The sequence below is a fragment of the Monodelphis domestica genome, chromosome 5 (genome assembly GCF_027887165.1).
Source record: "Monodelphis domestica isolate mMonDom1 chromosome 5, mMonDom1.pri, whole genome shotgun sequence".
NCBI classification, from domain to species: Eukaryota; Metazoa; Chordata; class Mammalia; order Didelphimorphia; family Didelphidae; genus Monodelphis; species Monodelphis domestica.
In genome coordinates, this window is record NC_077231.1 from 168,538,219 (window position 1) to 168,564,104 (window position 25,886).

The window sequence follows — 25,886 nt, forward strand, 5'->3', positions numbered from 1 at the left end:
AGTTGGTAATACTAATTTAATTTTCAAAGATGATGGGTATTTTTGACCTGGAAATCCTTTTCTTAATAGGGGGAATGTCACACTGGTTGTGATTCTTTTCTTAAGGGACAAATGTGGTTGTGCCTAGCACAAGAATGTCTCAAATATGTTATCTTTTAGGCATTTTTTTTTATGTCTCAGTTCATCTGAGTCTCAAGCCACCTAATTTTGTATTTTTATTAAGAGAACATGGGATCCGTAGAGGCCCCCCATTTTTGCAAATGCCATTAATTTCTTTTGCTATGAAATTCTTAATTCTGATTATCATAGTTAACATTTTAAATATTTTCTAGTTTTCCCCAAAATAAAGGAATTTGGGAGAGACATTCAATTAGTCAAGCCCTTCTATACTAAAGGCATAAAACTCCATAGATTCTGAGCCTACTCTGGATAAGCAAAACATCAATCAAGCTCCAGTTTTAGGAGGCAGGATAAAGAAAGTTAGTGTATATTGTGATTCTGTCAAAATGATTTGCAGTTCATTTTCTTATCTCTCTTGGACTGTCAGGGATTTATCGATTCAAAATAATCTACACCTATTTAGCTATCTTTCTTCAAGGAATTGCCCAAAGAAAAATATTAGTAGTGTTAGTATCTAATTAATTTTATTATATGATACCAAGTCTTCCATTGTAAGTGAAGAGTGAATTCTTCCTCTTCAAGGGATGAAATAATTTTTTTTAAAGGAATGTTCATGTGGATCAAATCCTATGCTTTAACTTTTGCCTTCTATCTTCAATTTATCTAAATAAAATTTACTAGACTCACAATCTAAATCAGAAAACAAGATTATTCTAACTTTATTATTGGGATGGAGCAGAGAAAATGATTGCATTTTTATCATCAGTTTTCCATTTAAAATTTGGCATCATATGACTTGTTAAGTAATTCAACCTTTAAAAAAATAATTTTAATATATCGCTTTGGGAGGCCATATACCTATTCCATTGTTGCTGGCATTTCATTTGAAGACCTACCTTTAGAACCTTTGTCCTCTTCCTTTGTGTTCTCAGTGATGATAAATCTTCTTCCTTTTAAAGTAGATTTGATTTCTACATAAACAGCCAAAAGTCAGTTGGGGTTGTTGGATAATGTCATTTGGGTAGGATGGGGTAAAAAGGAAAGGCGCGCAAGAGTATGACTCAAATTGATTCTGGCAAATGCCAGAAGAAAAGTTCCAAAACATTGGCGGTACAATTGAAATAGGTGCCACTTTAGAAAACTAATCACTGATTTTTTTTGCTTTTTCTTTCTGTCCAAGTTGATTGGGGATAGAACTGTTATAGAACCTGTTTATGACATGTAGAAGGAGGAGAAAATGGAAAAGAATCAAGAAAGCAGTTGAGTCTTAGACTTGCTGCTCCTACCTTTTTTGTATATAAAGTAATTCTCAGAACAATTGGATTTATTTGTATAGCTTTGTTGTTTTGTTGCCAATTCCTAAATACGGATAAATAACATTTCTTATCGTTGTCCCTCCTTTTTAAGAAATACAATAAGAAATGCTCTGAATCTAGACCCCTAGATTAAATTAAAGTTGGCCTAAATTTCATTCTTAACAAACCATTCTTGTGGAACTGGTTCTAAGACAAGCCTTTTTGAAGATTGACTAATAAAACAGTTCTATAAAGTTAGTTTACAAAAGGAATATCTCTCATGATTTTTAACCATCCATTAAGCTATTCATAATGGCATAATTGACTCCAACCAAGTATTCCTGGTTTTATTTTTCTTGTTGAGTTAAAAATTTCTCCCAAATAATTTGTTTAGTTTTCCCTATTAGGAAGCTTTCTTCATGCATGGTAAGCTCTAACTGCAGCAAAGATAAAAGTAGAGCAGGTATTAAGAATATAAAATTTCTGTGCTCAAGAAGCATTAACTCGACATATTATTTCTTTCAAAATTTTTTTCTGATCTACAACAAATTTGGTTTAAATATAGTTATTATTGAAAAAGATGAAATAAAACTCTTTCATCCTGATATTTTAAAGGACTGCTTCAACATCAGTGGAACAAGTAAGAGAGAGGAGCTATCAGAGAGCCTTACTTCTGAGTGATCATAGGAAAGACAAAGATAGTGGTAAGTCGGTTTGTTGTCCTACCTGGAAGTGAATTCAACTAACCAATGTATGTTATAGTTTATAGCAATTCTAATATTCTATTTGGGTTTGCTTCATCTGTAGGGGGAGAATCACCTTGTATCCCATGCTCACCGAATCATGTTCAGTCTTCACCTTCATCTCATTCAAATCACATTCCCCAGTTGCAACTTAAGGTCCCAGTCCCTTCTTTCAGTGAACTTATAGAAGGTCAGTAAGCGGATGACCTATCAATTACAGTTGTAGTTTTAAACAGCTTTTTAATCACTGAGAAGAAAATCTTTATAAAAGTTGGTCTGAATAGTTGAATGTAAATTCCATTGTAGTGTTTGCAAAAGCACTGTTTATCATGTGATTTTACATTTTACTATGGTTTTTTATTTTACAGACCCTGATCCTGAAAATCCAGAGCCCACAACCACAAATGAATGTCTATCCCCAGACACTTCTCTAAAGACTTGTAAAAGTCCTTCAAAAGTGAGCAAGGTAAATAACACAGCACCTTGGAATGTAGCAGTTCAGAAAAAAATTGAAGTTGATTGGTATGCAGTGATTTAGATTTGAGCTATACCATGATATCAATTTGTGAACACCTGACCTGCTACCCCTTACCTAGTTTGTGTTTCACTTACCTTATTCACCAAATTAGTCTTTATTTTCTTTTGAAAACCCATTTGGGGATGGAAAGGAAGGAATAGATAGAGTTGGGGGCTCTTTCTGAATGAATTGTTTTGATTGCGAATATTAGTCAAGTCTTCAACTAAGGTCCTACGATAGGATAGAATACTAACAGCTTAGTTTGTCTCCAGAAATGTTTTGACATTTCTCGGTGTCAGATAGCATTGATTTCTCTAAATGCCAAGATTTCCATTTTACTACTCCATGTTAAGTGGAGAATTTTTTACAAGTAACTGGAATTAGTGCAGGTGGTCTAAAAAATAGATATATTTCAAATAAAGAATTTTATATTTTAAAGATATAATTAATTTAAAGTAAGCAGGGAAATTTAATAAAATTGGGAAACTGTTTTTACTTCATGGCCATAAAAGTGATTCAATGGTGGAAAATTGTCATTTTTTCCAGTTACAACAGGTAATTCAGGTAGAAACAAATTTTAGTAACTTAATAATTTTAGTGTATTTGATAATTATTTAGTTAACTCAAACTATTTCCTCTTTTCAAAATAGTTCAGATGCTTTTCAGGGTTGTAGTTTTCTAACAGCTTTGGTAACATTGTCTCGTATGAGGAAGTTTCATTTGAAACAGGAGTAGAAAGTATGCAAGTTGTCTTACTTAAGTCTATTAGAATTGTTACCAGAGGAAATTTAGCAAACATGATGTTAATAATTGGGAAAAAATATCAAGTGATTTATATGTAGCTTAAACTTAAATATGACCATATGTTGGTTTTTTTGTTGTTTTTAAGAAATTGCTTAATGGGAGAAGTTTGAAGAAATTTTTTTTAAAATCTAAATAGAAAACTTCTCAAACTTCCCTAATTTCAAGTAGTCATGGCAAGTTTATCTGTTTCCCAAAACAATCCTTACACAACAGTATCATGTAATTTTTCCATTTTGCTAATATCCCTTAGTCTGTTTTTAATATGTAATAAAAATCACTTTATAAAGGTTACATTGACCCATTCTTTTTTCATGTAGCCTTGTTCCCCAGGTCCTACAGCTTCTGCCCAGTCACTTGGAAAGACACCCACAAAACCAGATTCTCAGTGGGAAACAGCAGTTAATACACCCGAGACAGAGACCACCAATCCTCAAAAGGCAGAACTACAACAGAAACAGCTGTCAAATAGCGTCCAAGCACTTTCAAAGACTCATTCTTCGCAGTCACATGTGCGTAGTTCATCGGAGCAACTGTCACAAAAGCTTCCTTCTGCCCCTCTGAAATTGCATTGTCCCCCATCGCCTCATGTAGAAAATCCTCCCAAGTCATCCACTCCCCACCCCCCCGTCCAGCACGGCTACCTTTCACCAAAGCCTCCCACACAGCAGTTGGGATCTCCCTACAGGGCCCACCATGCTCAGTCACCTCAAGTTGGAACGCCTCAGAGAGATTCTCACAGAAACTTTTATCCAGCAGCACAGAGCCTTCAGTCCAATCCTCCACAGCCACCTGCGGGAGCCCTGTTCACCCAGACACCTTCGGGACAATCTGTGGCCACTTATAGTCAGTTTAACCAACAGAATCTGAACAGCACCGCCCCCCCGCCCCCCCCTCCGCCACCCCCCGCCGCCACCTCCTCCTATTATCAAAGCCAGCAGTCCTCGGCCAACTTTCAGAGTTACAATCAGCTGAAGGGTGGCCTTCCCCAACAAACTGTGTTTACATCTGGACCAAATCAAGCACTTCCTGGGGCCACCAGTCAGCAGCCGGTTCCGGGGCACCATGTGACCCCAGGGCATTTTCTGCCATCTCAGAACTCTACCCTCCACCATCAGGCTTCGGCAGCTCCCCCACCACCGCCGCCCCCTCCCGCTCCAGGACCACATCTCGTCCAGCCGCCGAGCTCCCATCCACAGCACTCTGTAGCACACGTAGTGGGGCCCGTCCACGCGGTGGCCCCTGGTTCCCATATTCATTCTCAAACTGCTGGACATCATCTACCACCACCACCCCCTCCACCAGCCCCCGCCCCTCACCACCACCCACCTCACCCCACCCCCACCCACCAAGGTCTGCCAGCACAACACCAGCATGTAGTGAACACGGCCCCGCCCCCGCCACCCCCACCCCCCGCCAGTGTCTTGGCTTCTGGGCACCACACGACAGCAGCTCAAGCCTTACACCACCCGCCCCACCAAGGACCTCCGCTCTACCCTTCGGGCGCTCACCCAGCCGTGCCGTCGTACCCCTCACAAGCCGCGCACCACACGCCCCTGGGACCTGGACCCCAACACCAGCCTACTGGGACGGGACCACACTGTCCGTTACCAGTCCAAGGTCCTCATCTCCAGCCACAAGGACCAAACAGTATTCCAACACCTACAGCTTCAGGGTTCTGTCCGCATCCTGGCTCTGTAACCCTGCCACACGGGGTTCAAGGACCTCAGCAGGCATCTCCGGTGCCTGGACAGATTCCAATTCACAGAGCACAGGTGCCACCGACGTTTCAGAACAATTACCATGGTTCAGGGTGGCATTAACGAGGACTTCTAAAACATTTTTAAAATGTTCTGTAAGATAAACTGTATATTTCATATGTACCTATTTCACGGTACTTTTTAAAGCTTGTACATGAAACTTTGTATAAAAGCAAACACCAGTGCTCTTTCATTGTATTTTTTCCATTTTTGCTTTTTAAAATTCCTGAAAAACGTGCTGTTAAACCAGTATTAGGTATCTTTATTTTGTAAGTGAACATTCCAGCTGTTTTTCTGGCAGTAGATTTGATGCTGCATAATCTTAAATTTTATTGTTGCAGTTAATTTCATTTAGTGAATGTTTTCTATATTACTTTTTATACGTATGTAATAAGTACACAGCTAAGTGATGGCACTAACAGGTTTTTTTCCCTCCCATTCTGTCAGCAGTTCTGTGTGTGCATCTAGGTAGAAAATGCAATACAGATTTTTATAGTTTGGTGTGGACTTGGCTCTTTTGTTTCATCGGTTATTTGCAGAAAAATGTAATTTAATGTATAGATTGTTTCTAATGTCTTCTGACAAGTTCTGTAAATACTGTATTTCTTTTGCGTGTAAAATTGCTTACAGCTTCTCATTTGATATAGTATTGTATATATATGACAAGTCTTTTTGCAAAAATGTGTGATCTTTGTGAAAGTAGTACAGTATATGACATTTAAATTTTTTTAATATACTGTCATATTGCAGCACTGGTTGGGCATTTTAATTCATGTTAATAAATCACAATTATGTCAGTTTTACCAAATTGTCCTGTACAACCTTTAAAATGAATGAGTACTACTACTGCTACTGCTACTGCTACTGCTACCTCAGATGTTAGCCAGCAAGTTAGGATAGAAGCATTCTCTTTTGTTTCCCTACTGTTTTATACAGTAGTAAGAGCCAGAGAAACTACTTGAAATATACTCATGTATGTCAGTTTACTCAGTGAAGCATCTTACAAGCATATAAAACTAGACCATTCCATTTATGCATTTCACAGAAGTCATACCAAGTTGGCACAGTTAGTTACAGATGGAAAATTCATACTAAACAGTTTAAGTTAGTTACAGGTTCATTGGAAACCCCATTAATGTTTCTTTGCTTGCACATTAAGGATATAGCTATTATATTCTAGTCTAAAAGTAGATTTATTGTTATTGCAACATTGGATAGATACCCCTGGAAGAAGAAAGGTGACTACTAGGCTAGCAGACAGTGTCAAAATTTTCTCAAAGTGATTTTGGAAACTGACCCCATTCTATTGTAAAGATAAACGTTATATGAAAATGGAATGATTTGAAGAGTAGAACTGATTCCTTTTGTTAGCAATATTCAATTCCTTGGTCACTAAAATATATTAAAAATGACTGATTTTATAAGTGGCCATATATTTCATTCTATGGAAAAAAGAGAAAAAGGTGATAGCATTTGGATATGATAACATAGAGCCACTCTTATTCTACCATTTGATGTAATGGCAGTTTTTTTCTTCTCCTAAAATGACCCTTTAATATAATTTTTTACCTTAGGTTGTCATTGGAGAAAAACATTTTCAAAATAAAGGTAAGCAATCCTCTAAAAATCTACTATTTTTAAGTCACTTTATGCCATGTTCTGTTCCCTTTTTATGAACAGGTTTATGAACTGGCTAGAACTATATGCTTCCATTTTTGAAATTCATTTTGTAATTTAGTCAGTAATGGTGGGTTGCAGCAATCTAATCTCTTTGAGGCTTAAGATCAATTTTGTGACCTGGGGATTAGACATGGATGAAATTTCAACCTCTGGATGACACTGTGAATTTTCTGAATCATGTTCTACCAGATAAACACCTTGTCTAGGAAATGTGCCTCACGCCATCCAGTGACTCTCCAAAAGTCATTGGCTTAATGAAACTATATTTATACACACATACATATATACATATATATGTATATATACACACATATATACATACATACATAAAAGTATGTATATATGTGTGTATGTATATATTCTTTTGCTTGTAATGTTTCATAAGCAAGGTCTTGATTCTGTTATTTTTTATTCTAATAAAACAGGCAAATGCATTTACACCACAATACTCTCCACCCCAAATTAGATCTTTAATGATAGGTAGAAACTAGATACTACCAAAATTATACATTTTTTTTCAAAGAAAAAAATAGCCTTCAAACCTACAATCAAAAAACTAAATTGAGGGCCTAATGTACAAAATCCTCTAGTACATTACTATTTCAGAAAAGAGCACAATGAATATTATTAGCTTAATGTACTGAGTTATACAGAGCAAGACAAAAATCCCCACTGTTGCCCCACATCAGCAATTGGAGAAAAAAAAAAGACCCAAGAGGCAACATAGTATAGGGAAAAGAGTGCTGGTTCTGGAGTCAGGTCCAGATTTAAATCTCAATTCTGCTATTTTACTACCATTGTGATATTGAGCAACCTTTCTCACATCTAGTTTCTTCAACTCTGAAGTGAGGGAGGTAGACTAGATGGTTTCTAAGATCTCTTTAACAGTTTTCTTTTTCTCTCTATGATCCTATTCATACTGACCATGGATCTTGCATATGTTTAGAAAAACCCCACAGATCAACAAAAAAATCCAGAGTTAAAAAACATTTCGTGTAAAAGATTACTAATTGCTTTTAATGCTTTTAAGTGTCTGCAAGTGGGAAGTTTCTATATGGGCTGTGTCACTATAAGGTTTCAGTTGGAAAAGTAAAGGGAATGGGAGATCAAATCAGAGTTGGTGAGTAGTTACATCAGTGGTTTTTGTGTAATGTATTTCTTTTCACAGAATCATAGACCTCAAGCTAGAAGAGACCTTTAGAGATCTAGTTCAACGCTCCATTTCAGAGATGAAGAAAGTGAAGCCGTGAGAGGTTGTGACTCACTCACTCAATGTCATGTGTAATAATATGTATCAGCCATTACTTAAATCCAGGTTCTCTGACTCCAAGTCAAACATGCTTTCTATTGTACATGTCAGTGATCAAGACTTCTTTGGTGTACTCTCCTACACCAAATTATATTCTAGAATATTTCCTCTGAATTAAGAAACCTAGAAAAATCAAGAGATTTGAGTTGTAGTCTGAGTTCTTTAACCATGAGCAAGAAAGTCTTTATAAAATTAGGCAGTTAAAACTAGATCATTTCTATTCCTTATAGTTCTAAAAGCCTAAATAACTCATGTAGTTATACTTTCCTTTGTTTTTGTTTTAAGGCTGGCAGTGATCTCAGAGTTTCATCTAATGCCCAACATCTTGAACCTAAGTCAATTTCATTCCAAATATTTCTAAAACTTGGTTTTTCAAAATTCTTTCCTCCATCTCATCTGTATCCCTTTTGATGCACTTTAAGCCCTTTTTTTTTTCTGCTCAAAGAAAGTTCTAAGAGATGATGAATAAGTAACATCATTGCTAAAACCCTAGCATTTGGAACACTACTCACTTTTGGCTTTGGGAACCCCATTCCCTTTAGACTGCAACTCCATTTTCCACATTCCTATTCTACCCTTAAAAAGAATTGATTTCTGTTTCTTTAACCAGAATGTCTAAATTCTGCAACTAGGGTTCCAACATCTTAACATTCAAATTCATCAAATTTTGTTATATAAATGCTAAAAATCATGTAATAGTAAATAACTCAAAAAATGTTAGTATATAGCCCAATGACCAGCACAATGTCTGAAAAAAAAACAAAACACTTTAATTAATTAGACAACTGCAAGCACCTCAAACAATAGGTTATTGTTACAACACTTGGGTATCTTTTCACAATCTAGTTATTGCAAAGGCATGTGAATAAATTTAAATGGACAAAGTCAAGAAAAAGTGGCACCATAATTAATGTGTAAAACTGGAAAAAAAAATTACATTCATCCCACTGACTTCTAAAAGAGGCAAAATACCTCTGTATATTAACATTTCTAAAATCTGTATTGCCTACTATGGTTGTGTCCTGGATTCTACACGCATAAACCAAACTGCAACTCGCAAAGGGAAAATCATTTTCTTTGTACTCCAGTTCATGGAAAGACAAAAAACTAGTGCAATTTGTTATTAGAAACATGTAAAGCTACATGAAGAATGAACGTGATCTCTTTAACCTCTGAGACTTGAGGGGTTTTCTCTGTCCATCAACATTGCAAATTATACACTCTACCCCTTGCTTTTTGGACATAGAATGCTCTTTCTCAAACATAATTTTCATTGCACATGTAGAAATGTTTCCTTTGCTCAATTTAACCTGCGTATAGTTGGACTTACGGTGCTTGTAGGCAACAATAAATACCACATTGTAGCGTGTTATCACATTATAAGGGAAATTGCTATTTTTCCTTAAATGCACTTTTTAAAAAAATAGGCAAAATATCCAATGGGAATGCAAGTATGTAATCCATGTTTTAGATTGAGAAACAAGTCTTGCCTTCTGTTAAAGTGCCATATGGGGAAAGAAATCAGAGCTGCTTTGTTTAAAATCCAATGTAAAAAGAATTGCTATGGAATTGGAAGTTTGCATAACTTCAAAGCAGCAGATGTCTGCTACATGCAACTTAGAGGCTACAGATTACTCAAAACTTGGTAGCTTTACTCGGAAATTGGAGTCCCATCCCAAATTTAATGGAAAAAAACATTTACAGGGTACATTTACATATACTATAATACAAGAATGATATCCCTTTGCCAGCAGATAAAATTACATTTCCTTGCCATGACTTTCTTGATTCCAACTTGATAATTTCTTAAGCGTGTAAATTATAGAATATTCAGCTAAAAGAGTTCTTCATAAATAGTTTAAAAACCTGCCGAAACACAAAGAAGGGGAAAGTATTTTTTGTTCAAGAAAATGACATTTGAATGCCACACAACACAAGAAACAATGTTTAGAGACAAGGTATTAAGTGTTTCCAGAAGAGAGTGGGTCAGTAAACTACTTAGCTGAAGACAAAAGACTACCCTTCCCCAGGACCACAGTGCACAAAAAGCAAAATGTCAAACAACAGTACCTCAAAGCAAAATAAAGGTCTGAGGATGAAGCCAGCTCACTTGTAATCCTGTTAAAGAATTTGAGAGTCACCATTTAGGTCCGATGTACTGGAAAATATTTGCTAGCTCAGAATGTTATATTTGGAGATTCTGCTAAGAATTCAACCAAGGATGCCTAAGGCATTCTCCAGCTGAAGCTCGTTTTTCTGGAACCATTTCTAACATCGGGATCAGGAAATCTGTAAACTGTGCAGCATCTTCATGAGGCCAACCATATTTCTCCACGAGCACATCAAAGAGGCTCCAGGGCTTCAGCTTCGTAATATGCCGTAGTTCTCCTACATGCACACAAAAGAGTGGTATGTTAGAAGGCAGCCATGACTTGCATTCTCATTGGGGACCAGCAAGCCACCTTTCCAATGTACCCTACCTGATCAATATTTAGAAGTCTGGGCGCCCTAAAACAGATCAGTCAAGTAGACTGACTGTTACATCTGACAGTCTCACAACAAACCAAAAGTGCAGATACGAGCTTACAGAACACAGGGATCAATCATCTAATTTTAAGGGGTCTCTTTACAGAATTCTTTGGAAAGCTGGGGATCTTTAGAAGATTATCCTTAAATTATTTTTTATGTTTCTTTTTCAGAAATACATTAAATAAAGTGAGGTAAATATACTCATTTTCCTAAAATAAATTCCTAAATTAAAGTCTTTCCTATGGAACAAATAAACTAGCTCACAGAGTAATGTGTGTTTCTGAAGCAGAACATAAACATGCAACAATGTCTTACTCTGGTATTTTTCTTAAGTAACCAAATTATACCAAAGCAATTAAATACTAATTTATGCCTCTTTATATGACAGATTGTCTGTGATTAAAGGACACCAATGTGTATAGATTTGGCTAAGTTCACTGAATGGGACAGGAGTCAAAATAATGACAATTCTGAAAGGCGTGATGATGCAGCAAACTTTTTTTGAGATCCCATTAAAACATTCAACCAGCCCCCATTTAAGTGCCTCCTTTAGTGTTGTGCAAATTGACTGGGCCAAAGTAAAATAATGTAAATGTATTGACTTGTACAATAAACATTACAACTTTTATATCTTGAGCTTTTACTATGTAATATATCGTTTTGCTGGAATCATTTGTTTTGCAGTTTGGCACGGTGTTGATGAGATTTTGACACATCCTCTAGTTCTTTGTGGAATTACACTTTCATCTTATTGGATAAGAACCTTTAATAACTACTTTTCCAAGTTTAGCTTTGATTACAGACACGTTTTCAAAAGGAAGTAACTGAGGGGAATTCCTAGGTCACTAGAGTATATTTCCATCTCTTAGAAAAAAAATTTTAAACCAGTACTTCCACCTCCATTTGGAAACTTTTGTCATTCCAGAACAATTCTGCTTCAGTATCAGTATGATCACCAGAATCTGATGTTCCAGGAATGAGACTTAGAGACCCATTAGAAGTAAAAATGCCCAGATAAGAGACTTGCCTAAGCTTCACCCAACAAAGAGTTTTTGGTATAGCCTTGGATAAAAAAGTGAGTTTTGTCATTTAAAAATTATCTTTTCCTAATTGTTAGCACTCCAGTTTTTGTAGTGTCTTGTCTGTGACAAGCATTTTTTATGTAAAATTATAAGAAGTTTCTTTTTTTACTGATCTCACCGTTCTTCCCACATATAGTTGATTTGGCCTTTTTCTAGAGCAGTGATGGTGGACCTATATCACAGGTGCCAAAGATGGCATGCAGAGTACTCTGGGCACGTGGCTGCCCTTCCCCACCTCCATCCCCACCCCCAGAGTTTATTACTAGAAAGGCAGAGAGATTCTGGTGGAGCTGCTCCCTTCCCGCTCTCTACATGTTTGTACATGCCCCACCCCTCTGCTCAGCAGCCAATGGGAGCGCACAGCAGAGCAGGTAAGATGGGCTGCTCACAGGCAGCAGTGCTGGAGGGGAGCAGAAAGCTCAGGCCATTTCCCTCTCTCTATACTCACTGAGGACATTCCTCACTTCACCCACCCCTCCACCCAGCAGCCCAATGGGAGAGCTTCCTCTCTCCCTCCCTCCTGTGTGGGGGGTGGAGGGAAGGAGGAAGTGCACCCAGCACTCCTTGGGGGGAGAGGGCATGGCATTCCATCTCTAAAAGGTTCATCATCACTATTCTAGAGAGATCATTACATCTAATTAATAATTATCAATAACAACCTCTTCAGCAGCCAAGTACCTTTGAAGTTCTTAGGATTAACTAAATCAGTTCACAGCACTTGCCTATCAGTTCTTGGCATTTTTTTTTCAATCCCACTTTGCTTTGCCTTTTGATCCTGTTTCATTGTGGGTTTGAACAATCCTTGAAACACTTGACTTTCCCCACACCAACAGCTGCTGCAATGTTTCCAATAGTTATTCCAACGTGTTTTTAAGAGCTGCAACTTTTAAATATTTCCTTATATGTTATCCACTCTTTATGTTAATTTAAAACAACAAAAGAGAGCAGTGACATATTTTATACATAAAATCCAGCACTCAACTGAAAGAGAACTAACTAAAAGTCCAGGAAACCTGTTCAATCTGATTTCATCTAGTCCAAGCCAAAATACTGAGTCACTCTTGTGGCTGGAAGTAGCACACACAATAAAACTTCTAGGCATGGGGGATTTTGTTGTTGCTGTTAAGTCATTTTCAGTCATTTCCCATTCTTTGTGACCCATTTAGGGTTTTTTTTTGGGGGGGGGCAAAAATGCCTAAGGGAATTGCCATTTCCTTGTCCAGCTCATTGGACAAGATGGAGGCAAACAGGTTTAAATGACTTGCACTGGGTCACACAGCTGTTAAGTCTCTGAGGCCATATTTGAGCTCAGAAAGATGTCTTCCAGATTTTAGACCAGGCACCTAGCTGTATAGGTACTGGGGATACAAACAAAAATTAAAAAGCCTCTGCCCCCAAGGAACTAAACTGATTTTCTACTGCAGAATTTGTTACATTAATACAAGATTATTTTTATAATACAACTCAGAAAGCAATACCCTGTGCATGGGGAAAGGGATAGGAAAGAAAGATTTATGTCATCTAAGATAAATTAGGAAAAAATTGTTGTTCCTAGCTTAGGCTGATAAAAAGCAAGTAATTGTCCTTGCTTTACATAAAATATCATGACATATAACATTAGTCAACTCTACAAAACTACAAGATAGCAAGCGTGTATATCACCTGACATCAATATCATCTTGTAATCTCACAAATGGTAGCCACTACAAAGCTTTTGCTGATGAATAATTTTGTTGATATAACTCTTTTTATCTTTATACTCTCACGGCCAGCACAGTGCAGCTCTAATTAATGTTTGAAAAGGTATGCTTCGCCCACTCCTCATTACAATTTGCAATCAGTACTTTACAAAAATGCATTTTATACTTTCATAATAAAAAATTAATTTTACTTTCATTTAATGTAAATTAACTGGGAGTATGATTTTTTTGTTGGTTGGATTTTGACTTTTCTGAGCCTAAATTTTCTCATCTCTAAATAGCAAGTTAGATTGTCTTTATCCCTAAATCCTCTCTTTCAAATTTCCTTTTATTGTCAAGAGGGCTGCATCTTCCCAATGAACCGGTATCACAAATTTGGCGTCATCCTTGACTTTTTAACATTCTTTCTCCCCACATGTACATTCAATTGTCAAATCTTGTCATTTCTACCTTTCCAACTTTATTCATACATGCCCCCTTCTGTCTACTCACACAGCCACAACAACCTTAGTTCACTTCCTCATCAACCCAATAAACTTCTACCAGGTCTGTTTGCCTCACGTGTCTGCATGCTCTAATCCATCCTACACTCAGCCGCCAAAGGTCTATTTCAAAAGTATTGGACCATTGCCTGAAAGCCAATCCGCTTCAATATCAAACATAAAAATCCTCTGTTTAAAGCTCTTCATAACTGGACCCCTTTCTATCTTTCAAACTTCTTACACTTACACTGACCTCAGAGCACACTGGGCTCTGATGTTGTTACACTGGCTCTTCTAGCACTTCCACAAGTGGGAAACCCCCTCTCCTTTCTCCATGCCATCACACTGGCTGTTGTGCTACAATGTCCCCGGAATGCTTTGATCTCTGACCCCTGTATGTCCGTTTCCCTGATTTCCCTCAAGTTTCGCCTCCTCCATCCCTAATTACTACTAGTACCTTCCAGTTTCAGATTATCTTCAAACTACTCTCAGTGTACCTTGCATGTAAGTAGATATTTGCATGTTTTCCCCATTAGAATATGAGCAGTCTTTGATGATAGCAGCTGGTTTTTCTTTTTTTTCAATATCCCCAGCATTTAACACATTGCCTGACACATATTAATGCTTATTGGCTTTACTTGGAATCACTGCCCATGCCATAGGCCTCCCCCCCAAAAAAGAGGCCTTGATGACATGGTGTCAGTAATTTACATTTTCAAGCACAGCTCATTTTTCCATTTTGCAGGTCTTCTCAACAGCGCAGAAAAATTGCTTGACTACAAGATGGCAGAGGGCTGTCCTTGGGCCAGTCCGAGCTCAAGCCCCATCTCTACCACACCTTGCTCACTGATCCTGAGCAAGGCCCTTAGCCTGCCAGGGTTCTGGCCAACTCTTTAGGCTGCAGAAAATGTGTAACTGAGAGCAAGAGCTCTTCTATCAAAGATATCTCCTATCTCTTTTCCTGTCAAAGAGCTCCTTCTACCAAGAAAAGTCACAGGTCTAGGATCCATACTAACTAGGGAAACAAGCTCAGTAAACCATTTTGTGTGAAACTTTCTTTAGTAAAGACATCAAATATAATTATCTTCAGCTTTTGACACTAAAGTATTTAAAGCAAAAGAATAATTCATGAAATCCTAATGAAAAGAAATTAGTTGACTTGACCTCATAGTTAATTAACCCTGAAACTTCCTAGAGTGAGTCATACATGTAATACAATGATAGATCTACCTTATGCTGAAAAGACAAAATAAATAAAAACAGCAGCGGAGCAATAATGTATATTAAGAGATATACTAATATGAAGAAATTTAGCAACCAGTGTGGGAAAGCAAAGAAAACAAGGAAATCTCTCTGGAGAGAGAAATAAGAGTATTGAAAGAATATAGGGCAGACTATATCAACAAAGAGTTTGGGAAACAGAGCTAAAATCTGGCCTGGAAGTGTTCATAGTATAATGCTTGGAGATTTTAACTATCCACAAATCTTGCTGGAATTTTCTGCCAATAACAGAGCAGCTGATTATTAGAGATTCCCACTTCAAATAATAGAGAAAGGGAACAGGAGAAAGTCCTGTTCTTACTGCTAAGCCAGCTGTCAACATAGGTACTTATAATATACGAGGTAAAGAAAAACAAAAATATGGTCCCTTCCTGGTCTCAAGGAGTTCACATGCCAATAACAGAAACAATGTATAAATTAAAGCAATAAAAATATATTTACAGAAGGAAGGCAGTAAGAACCAGGCAACAAGAAAAGCCTCCTGGAGAAAGTAAACCTGGAGGAGGTCAGGAAGTGACAAGGAAGGAAAGCATTTCTCAATATGAGGGACAACCAAAGAAAAGGCATGGAATTAGAAGAAAGAGTTGTGTTGTGTGAGAGGAACAAAAAATAAGCCAGTATAATTTCATCTGAAACTAGGTAGAAGGATGTCAGGTACAAGAAGCCTGGAAAAGTAAGAAAGGCCCAGGATGATAAAGGGCTTTAAAATTAAAACAAAGGTTTCTATATTTGATCTTGGAAGTAACAGGGAACCATTAGGGTTTACTAAGTTGGGGAGGGGAGTGATTTGATCACAGCTAAGCTTTAGGAACAACCCTTTGGTAGATAATGGATCAGAGTAGGGAGGGCAACCAGAAGGCTACTGCAATAGTCCAAGATTAGGTGGTGAGAATTTGCACCAGAGTGGAGGCTGTATGAGTGGTGAGAAGAGGGCATATATGAGAAGTTGTAAATGTGTAGATGCTGGCCTTGGCAATATTAAATCTGTAGGATCAAAGTGAAGAATTGAGAATGACACTGTGAATGCAAGCCTGGATGACTGGAAAGATGGTAATATCCTTAACAATAATAGAAAAAATTGGAAGACAGGAGGGTTTGGAGAAAAGGTAGTAAGTTTTAATATCTAAATAAATGAATAAAAAAAATTTGAAAGACTTTAGAACTTTGACTTACCCAATGATAAATCACATGTCAAGAAGAATGAAGGTCAAACAGGTCAGACCTCCCAATAGGTGATGAACTTCAAATATGAAACTAAACATACAATTTAGTTTGTATTAAAGATGTGTACTGTTTCTTTTTTAAATCTACTCAATCAGGGGTAGCAGGAGAGGCAAATAAATTTTTAAAAATATTTTTTACTTGAATAAATAAAAACTTTTTTTAAAAAAGAATGAATGAATGAATGAGTTTTTTGGGCAAGTCAAGTTTGAGATGTTATATGAGATATTCATTCTGAGATGTCCAAGGAGTAGTTATTGATGTGAGGATACACGTCAAAAGAGACACAGGGGTTAAATATATAAATTTAGGAATCATATTAAAAGAGATGATCACTGAATTCATGAGAGTTGATGAAATCACCAAATGAAATGGTGCAGGGGGAAAACACAAGCGGGCCCAAGAGAGCACCTTGGGGAGCATCCACATTTAGTGGACATGTCCTGACTGAAGATTTAACAAATAAGATTGAAGAATAGTAGGAGAGATAGAAGAACTCAAATGACACAGTGTCATGAAAATTTAGAGACATTAACCAAAAAATAGTGATCAGAAGGATCAAAGGCCTGAAATATATCAAAAAGGGTAGGCACTGAGAAAATGCCTTTAGATTTGTTGTTAATAAAACTTTGGTCACAATGAAGAAATCAGTTTCAGTTGAATGATGAGGTTAGAAGATACACTGTGGAGAGTTTAGAATCAAGCAAGAGAAGAAATAGCCAATGTAGATGATTTCCTCAAAAGGTTTCATTGAGAAAATAAATATAAGACAGTAGCTAGCAGGGATGGCCAAATCAAGGGAGGATATATAAAAACAGGGAAGATGTTGATAGGTAGTAGGCAGCAGTAGATAAGAGGAGATTGAGGATTTGAGATTTAGAATCAAAGAGGAACTATATTGGAGAAGTTGTGAACTGATTGGATCACTAAAGCATTTCTTCCTGAGAGATAGGGAAGAAGGAAGCACTAGTAAAGGAAGAATTCTGAGTGATGTGAGAAGGAATCTGGGAAGATGTGAGAAGTCTAAAGCAACTTCCTCAGGAAAGAGATCCTGGGGAGTAAGTGTTGGAGGGCAAAACATAAAGAGGAACATAAACAATTATAATTCATGATGAGTGGGATAGGGAATTGATTATGGAAGGGAAAAAAGAATTTTGGATACAATGTTCACTCCCTTTTACACTTTATAAAATAAGTGCAGCTTCTTTAAACATTGTCTGATGTTCCTCATTGGTTTGGGAAGAGTGGGTTTCACAGGTCATGTGAAAAGATGGATAGGATCCATTAGCCTAAATTCTACATGGGAAATGAGACCAAAATGGGTGGCAAGTTACTCACGGTGAAATTTAGAATTTTTAAGAAGAAATTAGTTTGATAAAAAAAAAAAAAAGTGATCTAAAGAGGTATGTGTAACTACCAAAGAAAGTTACAAATCCTAAATCTAAAGACTTGGAAAAAATATGGAAACGGAGATAACACACATATAAAAGAATGGCATGGTCCTCCATAAATAGAATTAGGGGTACAATAAGGCCAAATGAACTCATGCTGAAAATGAATGCTAGAGTACAAAAAGGGGCATCTTTTTTGAAGATGTAGTGGGAGGAACATCAATGAAATGATAGGAATCCTATTCACAGAATGCTTGGGTTAACTGATAACAATAAGTTGTAACTACCCAACTATAATTTTGTTTCTGTGCTTTTTTTTAATTAAATTTTTATTGGTATTTTTTTGCATTACAAATATTAACAGATTACCTCCGTTTCATGAGAGCTCTTATTTAACAAAATAAAATTAAGCAAAACTAAAAATATGGGAACCATATCTGAAAGTATATTTAACATTACACAGTTTCTCATCCTACCCATCTCATCCTCTTTTTCAATTATTTTTTAATTAACAGACATCTATTTTCATTCCTTCTCATCCTAAACCCCATGGAAAAAAAGAGAAAAACAAATTCATTGTAAGAAAGTTGTGTAGTCAAGCAAAACAAATTCCTTCCTTGGCTGTATACAAAATTATCTGTGTTATTCTTCCTGCTAAATATGTCACATCTGTGTTAGGTGGTGAATGATACGTTTCATCATCAGTTCTCTGGAATCATGGATGCTTATTTTGTTCATCATAGTTCTTCCAACTCTCAAAGTTGTTTGTCTTTACAGTATTGTCGCTGTTGTTGTTCTGGTTCTACTCATTCCATTTTTCATCAGTTTAAAAATGTATTCAAAATTTTGCTCTTATATAAATTGTTCTTCTGGTTCTACTTGCTTCACTTTACATCAATTCATATGTTCTTTCACAACTGAAATCCTGTTTCTTATAAAGCAATAGTATTTCATCATGCTCTTTACCCATTCTTAAATTAATGGGCATCCTTTTAGTTTTCTGGGGTCTTTTGCCACACATGCCACACACACACATACACACATATACACACACACACACACACACACACACACACGCACACAAAGAGCTTGCTATAAATATATTTATGTACATAGGATCTTTCCTCTATTTCTTTGGTCACTTTTGGTATATTCCTAGGAACGAGCAAGCAGAGTAAAAAATACATTTTCTGTGTATAATTCCAAACTTTTCCAGAATGATTGCATCCATTCAAATGTCCACCAAGAGAATATCAAGACATTTGTTTCCTCACAGGCTCTCCAATAGTTATTCTTTTTTTCCTTTTTGTCAACTGTACCAATCTGATGGGCATGAGATGGAACTTCTGAAATGCTTTGTTTGCATTTCTCTAATTAGTAGTGACATGAGTATTTTTTATATGGATGAGTCTCAGTTCCTTCCTTTGAGTGCTTTCATGTTTGCATCCTTCAACCATTTATCCGTTGGGAAAAAGTTCTTATTCTTCTAATTGTGAAATAGCTCTATATATATTTTGGAAATGAGATGTTTTGTAGAGAAACTTGCTGCAAAGATTCTTTTTACATTTAGTTGTTTCCTTTTTAATCTTAGCTTTACTGAATTTGGTTATGCAAAAAGCTTGCAAATTTATCTCCTCAAAATTATGCATTTTTATCTTTTGTGATTCTCGATCCCTCGGTCATGAATTTATTTCCAATCCACAGATCTTGATAGGATTCCCCCCTCCCCATATTTTTCTAGTATGCCTATATACAATGTACCAAATGTAATATAACAAAATATTCAATATTAATTTGGAACTTATCTTGGTAAAAAACCACTACCAAATTACTTTGAGAGTTACTTCTGGGGATTATAATTTGTGATTACTTTTTAATTACCAACTTTGAAAGCCTTGACCTTTTTTACCTCCAGATGGATTTTGTCACAAATAATTATTTATCTTCATAAACAGCGGTTTGTAGATGTGTTTATATAGTTCTTAAGTGTTATCTTGGTAGGTAAACTTACAAGTATTTTATACATTCTGTAGTAATTTTAAATGGAATTGCTTTCTGTTGTTTTACTGGTTTTATGCAAAAGTGGTGATAATTTGTATGAAATTATTTCATTTCCTGCAGGTTTGTTGAAGTTATTTTTCAAATAATTTTTAGCTGACTTTTTAGGGTTCTTAAAGTTCAACACTATCATTTGTGAAAGAGATAATTTTGTTTTTTCTTTATCTGTGCTTAATCCCTCAATTTCTTTTCCTTGTCATATTGCTATAGGTAGCATATATAATATTGAGTCAAATAGAAAAGGAGACAATGGACATTCTTATCTCATCCTTGATTCTACTTGAGAAGATTCTAATTTATATTCATTAATATGATGAAAGTTTTACTTTTAGATAATTATTAATTTAAAAGAAGGTCCAATTCTATTTGAAGTGATTTTAATAGGAATTGGTATGGTTTATAAATATTTAGGTATTTATCATTTTAAATGAAACATCCATTTATTCCCATTTTCTAGTATTTTTTAAAGAAATGAATTTTCTATTTCATCAAAATCTTTTTTAACCTATCACTATATTCATGATTTTTATTGTTATTAATGCAGTTAATTAAGTTTATAATTTCCCTATTATTACATCAACTTATATCCCCCAATATAAATCCAACCTGTTCATAATGTATAATCTTTGTGATATATGATTTTTAGCTTCTTTGCTAGCATTTTACTTAAAATTTTTTTCATCAATGTTTTGTATTCAAGGGAATCGATCTTTACTGAACAAAAAATAAAGCAAAAATGGATGAGTTGAAACTCATGGTAAGGAGATAAATGAATACATCCAGCTATCCTTAATGTGTTCAAATCAACAGACTCACACACACTACACCACGATCACAACAAGTCAGACTAACCTTGTTTCTATTTTATCCAACATATTTACTAGATTGGCACAGAAGGGAAATTGCAAAGAAAAGAGATGAGAGTACAAATAATTAGATTTGGACTATATCAATAATTTTTAATGTCCATTAAGTTAAAGTTGGGAATCAGAAAGAGATGGGTTCCAATCCTGCCTCACTTACTGGCTGTTTGATCCTGGACAAAATGAAGGGTTTGGCTTGATGACCAAAGGCATCTTTCAGATCTAAATATATGGTCCTATTTGAAGGAAGGTAGAATGCCTCAACAATTTATACTTGACTGTGCTGGCCAACTATTTAATGGTTTTAAAAACATAAACATAATATTGAAAACAGCATTTCTGGGCACACAGAACACACAAATGTTCATTTCATACCTCTTGTATTTAAGTATATAATGAAAATTCCACATTACATTCCAACATATCCTGCTTGTATGTTACCTTCTAAACTTCTGTTCTTCTCTGTGCATTTTAGGAGATGTTTCAATGGCCCGATTTGTTTTCATGACTATTGCTAATGCTGCCACCTCCCTGTGCTGGGCCTCTTCCGTTTCGGAGGGTGAGAGTGCTGTTTCTTCTAAACGCACTCTGATGTCATCAGCAGAGTGATAGGGACTCTGGAGGCCCCTAAACACCTCGAGTTTGAGTGTACCTGATCCAGACCGTCCCAGGCTCAGCACTGGTAAAAAGCAATAGTTGCTGTCATTCCTTGGGACTTCAAAGGTTCCTTTTGTGGCGATCACCCTGGAGATTTCAGGCTACTCAGAGCCCTTTTCCCGGGAGCCCTCAACTCTTGTCTCTGAATAAAGAAACTTGCAAGCTACACAGGTTTCTGGCCTATTTCTGTTTCCACTGGGAGGCCACTCAGTTTATAGCCTAGATTAGCTGGAGCTAGCTTTGTGAGTTTCTGGCTGGCTCTGTAAAATTCTGGATTGGAAGAAGTCACTTATTATAGTAAGTTTCCTCTTCAGATTTCTTGATCCCTACTTTGGTCTTGTGTGAATGGAAGCTAAGTCGTCTAGTTTACCACCTTTCAGGCAACCATTATGGCCAGAAGGCTGCAAGTAGTCTTTGAGAGGTTGTGACTTGCCAGCAATCACAGAGCCAGTACATATTAGTCAGGTCTTGGACTACAAAGGCTAACTCTGACTCTCACTAATGGGGGGAAGGGAACAAGAATTTATTGAGTACCTACAGTATTCCAGGCACTGTGTTGAGCTTTTTAAAAGTAATATTTCATTTAATTCTAACAAGAACCATGTGAGATAGGTGCTATTATTATCTTTATTTTACAGTGAAGGAAACTGAAGCAGACAGAAGATAAGTGACTTGCCCAAGTGGACTGGTCTGTGCCAAATTCTGGATTTGAACTCAGGTCACGCTGGCTCCAAATCTGGCTACCTCTAAGTGGATGACCTTGCTAGGAGGGGAAAGTAGACAGAGTGTGGCTGGGCTCCTGTCTGCACTGAATGGAGTACTCATATTAAGATAATCACAGATCCATTGTAACATGGTATGGCTGCACTTATATACTATCCCAAAAGAGATAACTATTTCTTTTCAGCTATGCCAGTGTCCTACCAACAAAGTGTCTAGCTGACTGAACTACTTCCATTAAAATTTTATTTAGAACCCCTTAGGTAGAATTGTATATGGCAAATATCCAAGCAAATATTTTATTTAGGAATATAAGAAAATATACTCCTTTCCAGACTTGTCAAAGAAAAAAATGTACTCTGTGTTATGGGTGCAAACCTGCCATAGCAATTAGTGGATTTTCAGCATTTCTGCTTAATGAGAAAGAAGCTAAAAAGTGTAGAAATCCATCCTGCCGTTAAAAATCTCTCTGACACATACCATTTAGGCATTAAAATTAATAGTTTTCCCACAAAGACAAAATTCCACAGTAACAAGTTACAGTTAACATTTGGCTTCATCAAACAGATCAATAATCACTTAACTTTCAACATACCCTAAGGAACCATTTTCCTATAATTAATCTATTTGTGTTTAATCACTCTTGGCAAAAAAAAAAATCTTTTTGCATGACCAAAACTAAACTTGACATATTTTTAGTAAATGAATTAATCAAGGATGTCTCCTTTCTCATAGTCTAATCAGAACCCTAATCACTTGGAGGAGTTCATCCCAGCTGAGCTAGGCTCATCCTTTAGAACTGGTTAGGCTTCTTGATAAGAATGACGTAAAAGTATTTCAGTGCAGTACCTGGAGGTTGATAGTTAAAGCCAGATAAGGATTTCTTAATCTGGTTGATTAGACAAGACTAAATTTTGGACTAAAGGATTGTTGTAATATGTAGCCTAAAAAGGGAGCAATGTGGAAAAGGAGGCCTCACCACAGTGTCTATAGACTGAATTATATATACTCTTTATTACACAGAATGTTTTATAAACATTGCTGTAATTAATAAAAATATAAATTTATTTCAAAACAGAAAGGAAGGGAGCAGGAGGAGAGGGAGAAAGAGAGAGGCACTGAGTCCAGGATATGGGAAATGACTGTGCCACTATCATTTTGTTAGATTAGGGCACTAGGTTCAATTCTAAAGACCACATCTTAATAGGGAGATTGACAAGCTCCATCATGTCCATAAAAGGGCAACCAATATGATAAAGGAATCTGGCAATGTAATCTTAAGTAAATGCTAAATTATAACAGCACAGTTTTAATGCTAAATTATAACAGCACAGTTTTAAAGAGGTTAAATTTCAACATTTTTTTTTAAACCCTTACCTTCCGTCTTGGAGTCAATACTGTGTATTGGCTCCAAGGCAGAAGAGTGGTAAGGGCTAGGCAATGGGGGTCAAGTGACTTGCCCAGGGTCACACAGCTGGGAAATGTCTGAGGCCAGATTTGAACCTAGGACCTCCCATGTCTAGGCCTGGTTCTCAATCCACTGAGCTACCCAGCTGCCCCCCTAAATTTCAACATTTTTTAAGAAGCTGGCATCTATATTCCTAAGCTCCTGCCAAGAAAAGGTGCATATCCTGGAACTAAACCTAAACACATTATTCTGCTGATGTTAAGCAACATTAATGATGCACCTCCGTCATGATAAATGCACCAATGAAGAAGTAAGTAATGGGATGACAGTTCTGAGAAGTAGTTATAGTGAAATAATTTCTGAAAAAAAAAGTTGTATGGAAGTAAGCATTAAGAATGAATGTATTATGTATGAGGTATTTTTTTGATCCTTAACAGAGTTCCTTCTCTGTTAATCTGAACAAAAAAAGAGTGTGAGGGTACATTTCTCACATAGTCCATTTTAAAGGCTACATGCATCTACTTCAGATGCTAATTTCCTCTTTTCAATAAACTATTATTTCAAGGACTGTCTCTATATAGGTTCTTTTCAATCTAACATTTTGGCATTGGCAGGCTTCTCGGGCACCTTTATTGCAGTTTAGTGATCTTTTGGTATTTGGGGCCACTACCCAGCAGGTAAAAAACCCCGACTTTCTAAGATCTCCATTTCACTGACCAGTGTCTTGTGAAGTAAAGTTCTGGGAAAAAATTAGAGTCTAAATATTATAAATTGGAAAATGGGTTAACACAGGCTCAAAAGAGTTACTGCTTGGGTCTCCAGTAGCTAAAATTTTGGAGAAATATGGAAAGCCTGGGATGTTGCTAACAAGCCTCTCTCAAGCAATTAAATATATCTCCAAAATGTCCAGATTGTTTATGCTTACGATAGTCTATATTTACAGCTGCTATAAGCAAGTTCATTTAAAGGGTACAAATTGGTATTGAAAGGTATTATTTATTCTGCGGTTTTAGTAACCCCAAATCCAAAGTAAATGAAACTTTGGGATGAGTATTATGCCTCCCACAAATTTAGAAATTATTTCAATAGTCAGAAAGGAAAAAAATACAGAAGGGAGACAGTTAAAACTCACTTTCTCCAAACTATCCATTTTGATAAGCATGCTTTTAAAAAAAAAATCTAATTCATTTTGCTTATCTGTTAAGAAGAGACTTTCTGTGCAAGTTACAAGCTACCATATTCTAGATTCTAGAGGGAATGTTTTTGGAACTCCCAGGAGAAAATGTACTTGATTTGGTTACTATATAGTTTCTGATGCAGGAGTGGGATAGGGGTGGGGTGGGGGGGAAAGAGGGTAGTAGTTTCATCTCTTGCTGGAAAAACATTCTGATTTGTGCCCTCAGGTTCAGGAGAAGGAAAAGGCAAAGTGACAGTTTCACTCCATGCTAGAAAAACATGAAGTGAATTGAAAGAAACTAATTCTCTGCACTGAACTTAACTCTAGTAATAATGCTGGCTAAATAAAAAGAACCAAACCAATCACAATCAGTTATTACAAGGATAAGGTAGGGCCTTGTATTAAACAAGACTCTATCTAAAGCTCAAACTGAAGAAATACCAATAGAAAATTTAGAGAAACAAAAAAGTTATCAAAAAGGGGCAGTTCCCATGTACTAGTAAGAAGGAAAATTAGATAAAAGTTGGCCTGTGTATTGCTTTGAACAATGACTAAGAGCTGTAAATAAGTTTACTATTCCTAGGATTTCAATAGTACCTAATCCAGCTACTACCAAAATTTCTATACCTCTGTTCATGAGGTTCTTTTAATCTTTGTTCTGATTTCTTTTCAATTAGCTTTAGAATCAAAATTCCAGTTTGCCTTTACTTATGGGAGATCTCAGTATGGATGGAAAAGAAATTTTCAGCTCTTTCATGACTTACCTACTATCTTTTCCAGACACTTGAGGGAAAATTTAAAGTCCTTTCTTAACAAGCAAGAAAAGCAAGAAAAATAAAGTGGGAACTTTTTTCTGTTGAGTTTCAAAGCTTTCAAAAGATACAATGTCACCTTTGTGTTCCTAATGTTTGCCAGGTTGGAAATACAAAGAAAAAAAAGAGGGAAGAGGGAAGAAAATTATTTATTCTTTTGCAAAAATTTATAGCCGTACTAACTAATTAGGAACCAGATTTGTGAACTGAAAAAAAATCTATTTACCAGTTATGGTCAAAGTGTTCTAGATCCTGAGGGGTTTAGAAGATTTTACTTCTC

The 25,886-nt window shown here is 36.3% G+C and overlaps 2 protein-coding genes across 23 annotated transcripts in view; one reads left to right on the forward strand and one right to left on the reverse strand.

Annotated features, from left to right (window-relative positions):
- The window catches only part of KMT2E (lysine methyltransferase 2E (inactive)), an 86,805-nt gene extending 80,766 nt beyond the window's left edge, over positions 1 to 6,039 (forward strand). For 6 of the 8 annotated variants that reach the window (XM_056800859.1, XM_056800860.1, XM_056800865.1 and 3 more), the window contains 4 exons: positions 2,031 to 2,119; positions 2,223 to 2,348; positions 2,527 to 2,624; positions 3,797 to 6,039. In XM_056800859.1, the coding sequence (XP_056656837.1) occupies positions 2,031 to 2,119; positions 2,223 to 2,348; positions 2,527 to 2,624; positions 3,797 to 5,299 (1,816 nt within the window). In that variant the 3' untranslated portion in view covers positions 5,300 to 6,039. The remainder of the gene's footprint in view (positions 1 to 2,030; positions 2,120 to 2,222; positions 2,349 to 2,526; positions 2,625 to 3,796) is intronic. The other 2 variants (XM_056800861.1, XM_056800862.1) reach the window with 1 other exon arrangement.
- A 2,935-nt stretch (positions 6,040 to 8,974) lies between these two features.
- SRPK2 (SRSF protein kinase 2) overlaps positions 8,975 to 25,886 on the reverse strand; it is a 344,030-nt gene continuing 327,118 nt past the window's right edge. For all 15 annotated transcript variants that reach the window (XM_056800872.1, XM_056800879.1, XM_056800871.1 and 12 more), the window contains one exon: positions 8,975 to 10,613. In XM_056800872.1, the coding sequence (XP_056656850.1) occupies positions 10,429 to 10,613 (185 nt within the window). In that variant the 3' untranslated portion in view covers positions 8,975 to 10,428. The remainder of the gene's footprint in view (positions 10,614 to 25,886) is intronic.